An 11693-nucleotide genomic window follows, 5' to 3' on the forward strand; every position below is an offset into this window, starting at 1 on the left:
AATGAATTCAACGATTTGCTCGATTTCTAAAGTCGATCGCTAGCGTTAAGCAATAGGTAAATAAAGGATCGCGTGCAAACTTGGAAGAGATCGGATTGAATAGTCATCTTAAGACCTGAATTCGTCGGACTTTCTTTTCACCATGGTTAGATAAAATGTGCTTAGCTTACTCATCCGAGGGTACGTGAAGCGTAACGCGGTTTAATCGGAATAATGGATGTTGTATAGGCCGTGTGTAGCATTGGAAAACTGCATGTTCCTCATCGGTGATAGGCCTGAGCGCACGCTTACCAGTTTTATTTTCCTAATTCACGTTAACCTCGTTCCGCTACCAACTTTTCCTCGATGTTCGTGCTGTTAACACTGTTTCCGTTCTAGGGAACAAACCTCGCGTTAAATCAAGTCGAAACGAAAGTTCTGCTCATTTGCCTGTTAATGTTCAGCGAGACGGATTTGTGTAAAGGAAAAGCAAGCGATCAACGATTGTAACCTCCCTATTTACGCTTCATCTCTTTCCACTCTCACATTTCGAGCTACCTCTCTGTTTATATTGTTCTCTGGTTCGTATTTTTAACTCTTTGAAACTGGATTTTTCTTCATATATACAAAGAAGCAGATGTTATTGGTTGCTGTTTTTCATTTGGATAAAAAGAGTAAGGAGTAGTAACTGAAATGTAATTTCAAAATTTAGAGAATTTATAAAATAGTTCTTGTAACATATACACCACAAACATGTAGGTTATATAACTTCCGAATCACATGATAGTATAGAGCGTTAACTGATACTCAGATCTAGCAGATTTCTACAAAAGCAAATACAGCGACTAATTAAGCGAACAAGGAACAATTAAATACTTAGATAATATATTAGATTACATTTCATACGCATTCCGTTCGTAACAATGTACTTGAATCGGTATCGCTGTTGATAAAATTACGAGTAACGTTACTCGAACAGGTCAGAACGGCCTATGATAGTATCCTACTTTTTTATCGAAAAAGGTGAGGTTCGACTCGAAACGCTTTACGGCCTAACCCAACTGTATAACGTTCGTCGATAATCCTTTGCATCGTTTGGCAAATGTTTACGAGACGTTCTCGGGGAAACTCGTAATAAAATACAGATACGACATTACTACCGAACATTGCAATTCACGTTGAAACACGCATTACATTCACCGTTCTCCCGATCGAACGGCCAATCGAATCAATGGGATTAACCCCCTTTGCACTTTGTGACTGCCATATTTCAACTAGCTCTAACTTCCTGTAACCCTTATTCTCCATATTAAATCAATAAAAAAACAAATAATTTCGATATAACAAAAAAAAAAAAAAAAAGAAAGGAGATAATAGGTTTGTAATTTGCTCTCGATCTTGTTACAGCCTTCGAATTTGTATATTTCAATTCTTTCTCGTGTCAAAATAAAAGACCAATTTGCTTCTCAAACAAAATATTAAATAGCAGTGAAAAGCAAACTTTATTCTCGACACAGTGATTTATAACTGTCGAAAATTCATAAAAGAAGCTCTCGTAACTGCTCACTAGAGATTCAGAAAAGCTGGTAGACGACACGAAGCGCAAACAACGACTGGCAAATGTTCCAAACGAAGTTTCGCAAGAGTCACAGTCGTAGCGTGGACCGCAAAAGTAGACCGAGCCTCGAGAAGCGTTTGAAGCTGATTCGTTCCAAGGGATGCACCAAGCGTTCGCATTAAAGACTTGGCCGAGTTTACCCGTGGGTCAGACTCGTGTGTGACACGAGCCAATGGTCGCCCACGCTCGACACGCCGATTTCATTACTATTTTCGTAGCCACCTGCACTTGTCCGCGCATCGCAGATCTCACGTTCCTGCTCGCTCAAGTCAAAGAAAAGCCTTTCGAGCACGGCCTCTATGTGCCCACGTTTGTCCGCGATAGACAAACGGTTTTGCAATTTGTTCACCTTCGAGGGATCCTTGACACTTCTCCATAGCGTGGCGTGGTGTGTTCGCGATACTCGCGCTTGCTACGAGTTGCTAAACGACAAACGACGAACAATCGCGTGGACGACCATCGATAAACAAAAGGCTTGTGTTGAAACCTTTTGTTGCTGACTCTTCACGTTATTTGCTTTTTTCTTTTTATTCGATTCTTTTTTTCACGCGTAGACATTATTTAGATAAATGTCGCAATATATTAATGAAGCAAAGATATCGATCTAGAACTGATTTCGAAAAGAAGAATAGATACGTCAAATAAATAATAATATTTATTATAAATTGATACGAAAGTCTGATTGATTCATTCAGATAAAATAAAATCATAATAAACCTTCTAGAATAATGAATTTAATCTATAAAAAGATGTGAGTCTATCTCCTGAGTGCATAGATCTATTATCGGAAATGCTAAACATCTTGAAATATAGTATTAACATATTGATTATTCAGCTATTCTTGTTTTATGACGTAACAACCACTTTAAATCCATTATTATTGCGTTAATATCTCGCATTTTTGTCATAAAATCTTAAAATAAGATCTGCAGTAATGTAATAAAATATTCTGACAAAGTTTAACTGGAAATGTCCTTGAACATTATATAATTTGCGTGTAGCGACTTTCGATAGGCAACTAAAGTTGAAATGGAAATTAAACTTTGTTAAAAATACGATACGACGTTTGTGATGGAAGGAAATATATAAAAGGAAAGAGGCTTCAAGTGAAGAAGACGAAGAGGCGAAAACGGAACGCTTCAACGCGTCAATGTGTATTTATTTGATATAGGAGGTAGTCAAGGAAGCAGATCCGTTTAGAAGGCAGCCGTTTATTGCAAAAACCGACTCATGTGAACCGGCCACGAAAGGATGTGGATATACAGAAGACTTTTGCGCGCGAAGAAATGAGTTTCCGCAGCATTCAAGTCAAGCCGGACTAGGCTCAATCCGATAACCATCGCCGAGAGTTTAACGAGAGAGTTTAAACTGAGAATAATATCGAACGTTCCTTTATGATACCATAAGTGATATGAATAGACACCATTCGAGAAGTGAAAGGGAAATTGAGAAACGTGAATTTGATTATTTATGGATACAAAGAAAAAAGAACAGGGAAGGCTAGAACCTTTTTTATTCGAAAAATTCAATCAGATAAAACCTTCGAAACTCACAGATTTTTATCTTCCCCTTGAGATTCGATTGTATAAACATGAAAACGTGTTTCAGATCATGGTGATTTCCTTTCGTGAAAAATAACGACGATATCTTGACCGAGTCTTTAATTTAAATAAGCGTAACGCACAGTGTAGCCGCGTTGCTTGGCCTATATTCGACGAAACTTGAAAAATAAACTCGTTGATGATTTATCGGAGCAAGTTTTAATGGTTCATCATTTTTGTTCGGCAAGAACAACCGGCTGGCAAGAACTGCTGCTATTCTTTTATATGAAAAACGAATCTACCGAGTAATTATTCGGTTTGCGTTCGATTAAGTGAAGAAAATACGAGTGGATGAAGCACTATGAAGTACAATAGAGAAATAAATGATGGAACGGTGGAATGTTTATCTCAATCTATCTTACGAAATAAATGTGATATTAAAAGATAATAGATGACTAAAATTTAAGAATCAAAGAGATAGTTACACACAAAACTGTAATAGCAAAATCAAGCATAAGCACAAAGGACGTGTCTTTTTAATGGACCTCTTATTGTTGAATTAATTTGTAATGTGTTATTTCTTCATAATAACGTTGACATTGAAGAAATTACAATTAACAATCTTATTTCCAATTCCTATTTAACAAAATTACTAGTTAATCCCATAGATAAATGGCTGATGATATATTTCTAATAGTTATTTACATGTAGCAAAGAAAATATACATCGTGATTCTTGATACATTACGGGCTAAAAATCTTTAAAATTGAATTTCTAGAGATCAATGACCGTATTCCTCAAATAGAACCTCTTATACTCTACCGCGTTCCAGTGTCACGCGCCACAAGCATGAATAACACATACATATAAATTGATCGATAAATTAGCACGTTTATCTAAGTACTACAGAGCATAGTAAATCGCATACCCAAATCGATTAAAACTCCTCCAAATTAAATTTCTTTTACAAATTCATCGACGAACTAGCACATATAACCATGTACGTAACCAAGTACTCTAAGTACGCGTGACGTGACTAGTAAACAAATAAGGTAGGAATCTATCGGATCCACGAAAGGCGCATGACGCAAGATTCTAACCTATTGCAAAAGTAAATAGCAACAGGGACTAAACAAACGGAAACATTAAGGGACAAATGAATACTTACGTCTGCAACGCCAACTTGATGTCGAAGGTGATAGTAGTGCCGGTGTCCACATGGAATATGTAGAGCATTTTCGGGCCGGTCAAGCTTCTTCCAGTCGGACGATAAGAGGGAAACGGCCACTAGCCCGCCTGAAAAACTCCACTGGCATTCGGTGGTGCTTGGCGTCCGATAATCGCGACGCCCGACCGACAGAAGATATGTCACCTCAGGCTGACTCCTGCAGTCAGCTTGATCGGGGCCGTACCCCTCGTTTCACAGCGCTCGCGAGTACGGCCCCCTCGGGTTTATGCCGCATCGATCACCAATCCGTTCGTCATCGTCGATTCACGCAAACTCGGAGTAGGGTTCGACCAGCTCACCGTATTTCCTTCTCGATTATTTCGCGCGTATATTGTTTCTTTGTTATTATTCTCCGTCGTGATCGGTAGGTATCGGTATCGAAGTTAAGTTGCGTTGAATGGCGCGCAAACCGACGAAAATACGAGCAACACCGAAAAAGCTCGAGAAACTCGACGATATATACCTTGCTATAGGTGTATGACGCGTATGTATGTATAAATATAACGTGTGTGTATATACGTAGATTGGTTCGAAGGAAAGCAGCGATGCTGTATACCTAGGTCCGACTGCTTTCGAGTACACTCCTTCGCGAGATTCGTTGAAATACTTGGAATATAACAAAAGCAAGAGTAAAGAGAAATATATTACGAGATCATCGGTAACTAAGAAAAAAGTCCCGCACAGCCTTCAGAAGGGAAGCTATTGTTACAGTCTGTAAAATGGTCCAGCTGCAGCAAGTAAACGACAGGCGGACCGAATTAGGTACTATTCAGTTTGCAACCCACGATCGTTATTTACAGAACGGTTCTGAATGAATTTCGTTCCGACCGGGGTTCGGTGACGAGAACAAACGAAAACGTAGAGTTCCTTGGAAACCGGGAGCTTAACCAACACACGTAAAAAAGTCTTAAATATTTGACCACTTTTCAACCGTAGGATAATCACATAATAACAATTCTTGATCTTATCGTTCGTCCGCCTGTCATCGATGAAAACTATGTCTCGTATAGGTTGTGTAGGTACTGTTGCTCCTCGAAGTATCGGTCGATCGCGTCCTCCGGTTTTTGTGATGTAACGAAGCACTGTTAGTACGAGCCGACGATCCCTTTAAACACAAGTTCACGACCCGTACGATAATTTCGTGTACGTAGACGAAAAACAAGTTAAAAATCGGTGAAAAAGAATCACCGTTGCAGCGATGGAGGACTAATCGACGCGATTAACGAGTAGCCCCGGATCAGCTGCTCGTCAAAACAAAGCACTCGCGCGTACACGAAGGGCCAGCGATTCTTACTTTGATTTGCTGTAATGCTGTCCAAGCTCAAGACTCGGCACAATACGAGCAAACGCGTATTCTATGGTTGTACGTGGATGAAAAGACTCGAAGCGAGATCAAGCAGGACGCTAGGACCTCGTCTTATATCGTGATAGGCCCGTGTACACGCCGAGAGTGACGTACCGACCACACAAACAATGCTGCGCCACTCGCACGGGAACGTATGCGCAGAGATCAGAGCACGAAACAAAGAAACTCCACTTTCGCCACGGATTTTCTCGTTTATGCTTTTATTCCCCGTATTCTCTGTTCAGGTACTGATTACTGACACTTGTGTACTTCACGTCGCTGTCGAATTTTCACCGCGAATGCGCCGAACGCTTGCCCGAGAACGACCAGTTTTATGAAGCTCTTGCACCGTGCCAGAGAGAGAGATGGTAGGGGGGCAACTAGCTTGGCGCAGTCCCGTTCGACATTTTGCTCTGACGCATCGCGTCGCCAGCTGTTTACTGCCGAGTCCAGGTCTGGTCGAGCACGGAGGACAGAACGTCTGATTGCTGTGTGCTCAGCTTACGCAGATATTCCACTCGCCACTCAGCTGTTTGTCCGCGATTAACGCGCCATCTTCGCTTTGCCAAGATGGCGTGATTGACGCGTGCGGTAGTTTGAACGATCTGATATTGAAACTTTAAAAATTACAAATTGAACGTTTCCTTCTAATCGTTCTGTATCTTCAATAATATTATTGAGGCGCGTGCGAGTACTTCCTGATAAATTCAATAAAGTACTCTGCGTGTGTTTGTGTGTATCGTGCGTGAATGTTGATACCTTGTTCTTGAGTGACCATATCGTTTGAATCGCGTCATGCGCAGCGATTCATCATCGACGAGATGGAAACCGCTGTTATTCTTTCTTGGTTGATGTATACAGCACTTTAAGCAAGCTAGTTTTTCAGGAGGCAGGCACGTGAGTGACGAACAACTTTCTTTCAATATAATTTAGGAAATGAGAAAACAAACTTGGACTTCATACCACAAAAAGCTACAGACATATGTATCATAAACATCAGCTAATATAAATATTAAAGTGATAGAAATTTGTTTCTCTGAACATCAACAATTTTTTAAATGACCGAATATACTTGTATGGTATTAATTCCGTGGAAACGTAAGTCATAAAAGTATATTTGTGTATATAGTGGTTTTAAAAGAAGTTGCAAAAGTAATAGCGCTGTCATCGACCGAGAGCATGAACGCGCATGCGCAGAGCTATAAATGGCCCACCGCCATTATCGCTTCCGTGTGGAGACTCTTTATGCTAAATCGACTGTGAAAGGGGAAAACGATGCAAATTTCGTACTGACAGAGCGTGGGGTTGCAACTGCACGTGCCGTATTTGTTTATATGCCATAACATTATCGCAGCCAAGGAACTGTTAGAAATTCAGGCTAAAGTTTCATTGCTTTGTAAACGCTTCATGAATATGTGCCTTAATTTTCGAAAAAAGTAATGAACTCTCACAGAAATAATGTAGTTGACCAAATATAACTATTGCCATTTGTAAAGCTATAAAAATTATTGCGCAGTTTACAGATAGCTGCGCATTTCCGCTTAATGCGTTGTTAGTTTATGAAATGAATATTAAATATGCTCTAGGCATTAGTGTTATTATATATGCATGATTCACAATGTCGCAGAATAATATAATAAATAATCACGTAATTGCATCACCGAGTGGAAACTCAAACTCGGGTCGATTCTCCGCGAAAAAGTAATAATATTTACATCGACGGAGAATCATTCACCTTTCGCTCGAGGCCATGAGAGCCATAAATGCGAATCGTTCCCGCCTATATTGTAAGCATTGTCTCACGCGTAATTCCAAATCGATACACGACGAAATCGCAACACAGTTAGGATAGCAACATGCTACGCGGCTTCTCGGTGAATTTTAATTCAGTCGCGGTTCATCCGACAACGGCACGGTGTCAACGAATGGCCAGGAACTTAACTACGTCGTGACTTCTGCATTACCTCACTCGAGACCGATGTAGTAGAAAGAATCTTGGTATGTATGCGGCTATATAGGTGCGTCGACACGTGGCATACGATAAAGTCATAGACACACGCTGAGCGTTCAGTATCGCGAATTAAAGGACTTATGAAGGAGAGAAGGAAACAGATACGATGATAAAAATGTAGCTTCGAGGGGGACGAAATATCGTTGTGCACACGATGTCGTTGTATCGTTGTGATAAATGAGTTTTAGCTTAGCATTTTCACACTACTATCGCCCATGAACACGTGCCGTAGTATTGTCTTACGCGTTTTCCATGTGTTTTACGCAAGGGAGGAAATTTCATTTTCACGCGCGTGTATTATTATTGAATACAATCGTTATTCTATGGCAACCGGTGATAATGATTTCCTCGATTAGTCATATGCCGCGCATTTCGCGCAACGCATGCCCTGATGCAATAAAAGATCTATTGCATTTACTAGAAATACGTCGGTCTCTTTTATTTATTCGGCTAATCTACGTATGTTGTTATTTCAATAAATGTCATCATATTTACGAAAGATACATTGATAAACAAACTCGTAGATTAGGAGATATGTGTAAATGATTAATATACACATAATTAATACCCTTTCATGTGCACATGCGGGATGATATCATCTCCCCTTTTGAAAGAAACCAATTGCTTTACGTAGATCGAAGTTTACTTGAAAGCAACAGAAATATGATAAGTACTTTCACTTGTCTAAATATTGATAAAGGAACTATCGATATCTAGAGAGATTAGATGAAGAAATTGCTACTCCCCAGGGACGTACCGTTTTAACCAATTCATAACCGGTAGTTCTACACGGTTAGGGATCATTAACGATCATTTTCCCCTCGTGAAAACGCGAACCTTGACGTTGTCTCGTGGTAAGTAGCCAGTCGATGCCTGATTTCTCGATTTTGCCATTGCGAAATGTTGCGCGAGTATAATGTAATCGCTGTTCGTTGGAAAGTCGAAGGCGAAACGCAATAGAACGCGCACGACTCCCTTCTCCAACTCCTTTTCTTTTCTTTTCTTTTTTTGTCATATTTCGCTTAACTTGGACGGCGTCGATCAATTATCTTTCCAACGTCGCATTAATATACAGCTACTTGCGTAAATCAAGTTTTTGTTTCACTCGTTTCCATATGTATATCAGCTGAAATGTAACAAACCGTCAATAATCATACAAATGCTTCATAGCAATGGTTGTAATTTGGTAGGTGCGTTGATAACACGTTAGAGAGAAGGTGAAACGTAAACGTTACTTCAATGATAACAAGCTATAATTTCTTCCGTTCAAAAACGGAAAAAGAACACCGGCAAGAATAAATTTCTCAATTGTACAGGTTTACAGATCTACTTTCCCCAATACACGCTCCGGCTTTTCAGTGATTACGTTCTTAGTTATCAATTACTGGCATTGCAAATGCAAGGTTCTACCATGCTTCAAATTATATATGATACGAGGAAGCAAAGTTAGGCATGTAATCTCAGTTTTTAAAAAATTATGGGAGCTTTGGCTACCTTCTCAACACTTTTGTAGTTCGATCTTGCTACGTTTTTTGGGCTATTTTCTACACAATTATGTTTTACTATTTCTTAAAAGTTTCTCAAATTTAAGGTAAATACGAAACAATCGTTGTTGATATACAAGATTCCTCGCTTCAATCCTATGCTAAAGTTCCTCTCTAAATATTCAAAGTTTTAAAAGTTACAAGTGTAAAAGTTGATGTTTATAATTTTAATTACGACTCATGCAGCATTTTTTAAATTTAATAAAAATCCCATAATATTATTCTCCTCGCTTCGAAAAATATCAAATAACATTCAAAAAATCTCTATTCCATCGCAAAAAGTAAACAAACGAACGGAACCTCGCATGGACGAATAAACATCCGGTCCAGTAATCTGATCAACCTATATTCCATTCCCTAGAAACCTAGAAGAGAGATGTAGTATTTCATGTACATGATCGTGCAACAGTTTCCCGTCATAACGAATAATAATGCAATTACTGAAAGACGAGGGATAGGAGGAGGGTGGGCCGGGGAGAGGGGATGAAAGGTGGGAAAGAAACTATTTTATAAACACGAAAAAGAAGCCGTAACACGTGAATCATTCGAAGGCGTCGAACGGACGAGCGGATCGACGGGAGAAAGGATCGAGAGTATTACTTGCGATGACCGATGGAACGATGGAGAAGTAGAAGTAGAAGTAGAAGTAGAAGGGGAAAGATGATTTTCTACATCAGCTAAAGAGAAGAGGAACGAGGCGCGCGACGAACTCGCAGATCTTTATACGTGTGCGCGACACACGCGCGGTTTTCACGTCTCTCTCGTACGAAGGTCTCTTGTTAGACTCCGTAGCACGCGAATCGCTGGAGAGCCATGCGGGAGGTGCGTGGCCAGAGCGAGGTCAGCTCACGCACGTGCACGTCGTGCGTACTTCGTATTATATGTTACATGCTACGGACGTCCCGTTCCACTAGCAAAGGCGTAACCGGCGAAGAGGGCGCAGCCCCAACCTCGTTATTAGGCTGTTGCATAATGAATATCGAATATTTTTTATCGTTCACATCTTTGTTCAACCCTTGGCAGCAGTCAACGGACTAGGAAACGTTGCACTTTCTAGATTATCTCAGAATATTTTTTAAACAAAAGCCATACTAATCAATGGAAATGATAAGATGTAGTACAAGCGGTACGGTTTTTAAAAATATCGGTTTTAAATTATGTTTTTTTTTAATTTACCATGGTATTTATGATTGTTCACATTATGCGATAGATGAACGTATGAAAGTAATATTTGTTTTCTTCAAAAGTTCAATATACAACCACTTGAGTAATAGAGTTGAGAAAATAGAAAGTTGATCAATTCGTCTTTCGAGAGATTCGTAGGTGTAATATTTTATATGTATGATGTTCGAGGCAACGTGTCGAGGACGAAAACATTGTAGAAAAGATACGACCAGGAAGTCTATAGAACGACATAAAATGAAGTCAGCGAATCAATTGAATTGCTGAATCAGGATCCTCGTTCGAATCATTAGTTCGTTACGAGATTGGTCTCGTCAATCGAGTCGCCCTAATCGAAATTTTCTCTCTTGACCTAAAATTCGAATATGATTTCTGTTTTTACGATCTTTACGTTCTACGCGTTATTTTTTATTACGTTCATTAGCATTCGTAACCTAGAATCATGGAAAAATTGAGATCACGTGAACGTTATTAAAGTTACCCAATATTTCTGATAGTTATAACAAATTGAATAGAATCGTACGCGAATTTTTGCTCTGGTTAGACCAATTAATTTGCACATTATCAATAGAGAAGAATTGTGTGAATATGTTAGTTTGTCAGGTTTGACAAATGTCTGTAATCAAAGACCAGCATGCGGTAGGTTCACGTTATCGCTCGTAGATGATTATATAAGTTCAGATTACGCGAACGAGAAATTAATATTCGCAGTTATAAGACGTATACTTTGCTAAAGAGAAGCTACGATCGAAGGATACGGTAGACGAAACAAAAATATTTAATTCAACGTTTGTCTTTAGATCCCTGATGCAACGTGACGAATGTATCATTTCGAAATTTAAATATAAATTTTTACCAACTTCGTTGATATTCTCGAGAAAGTAGAATTTGTTAAAGTAAATGATACGAATTAGCGTTTCAAGGATCTGAGGAACGTTTCCCGGATATTCTTGCTGATTTCTACGCCGCTGAGTGACGGTAAGAATCGACGTTCTATTCCTCTGCTCTGGGTTATCGGCCGTTTCTTTTATCGTTTTTCGCTTCAGTGTCGACGACACGCGGACATTTCCACGGTAGCAAACATAACGAGGAAAGCGAAGATAAGAGATAAGAAGCGTGTCAAAACCGATACTGTCACGAAAAAAGAAGAAACCGGCTGGTAACTTGTTATACGTATGCTCGTGCATTTGCAACGAGTAACTTCTTTCCTATCGATCGATGTAGCGAACAGCAGAAAAGGATCCA

At 39.5% G+C, this 11693-nt stretch overlaps 2 protein-coding genes across 4 annotated transcripts in view; one reads left to right on the forward strand and one right to left on the reverse strand.

The window, feature by feature from the left end:
* The window catches only part of Atg17 (autophagy-related 17), a 55456-nt gene extending 49327 nt beyond the window's left edge, over nucleotides 1–6129 (reverse strand). Inside the window, exon 1 of one of the 2 annotated variants that reach the window (XM_033334034.2) lies at nucleotides 4307–6129. In XM_033334034.2, coding sequence (XP_033189925.2) covers nucleotides 4307–4374 — 68 coding nt within the window. In that variant the 5' untranslated portion in view covers nucleotides 4375–6129. The remainder of the gene's footprint in view (nucleotides 1–4306) is intronic. The other variant, XM_033334035.2, reaches the window with a different exon arrangement.
* Nucleotides 6130–6274: 145 nt separating this feature from the next.
* The window catches only part of LOC117156797 (uncharacterized), a 154843-nt gene continuing 149424 nt past the window's right edge, over nucleotides 6275–11693 (forward strand). For both annotated transcript variants that reach the window (XM_076617691.1, XM_076617692.1), the window contains exon 1: nucleotides 6275–6608. The gene's annotated coding sequence lies outside the window, so the exon portion shown is untranslated. The remainder of the gene's footprint in view (nucleotides 6609–11693) is intronic.

The sequence above is a fragment of the Bombus vancouverensis genome, chromosome 4 (genome assembly GCF_051014615.1).
Source record: "Bombus vancouverensis nearcticus chromosome 4, iyBomVanc1_principal, whole genome shotgun sequence".
NCBI classification, from domain to species: Eukaryota; Metazoa; Arthropoda; class Insecta; order Hymenoptera; family Apidae; genus Bombus; species Bombus vancouverensis.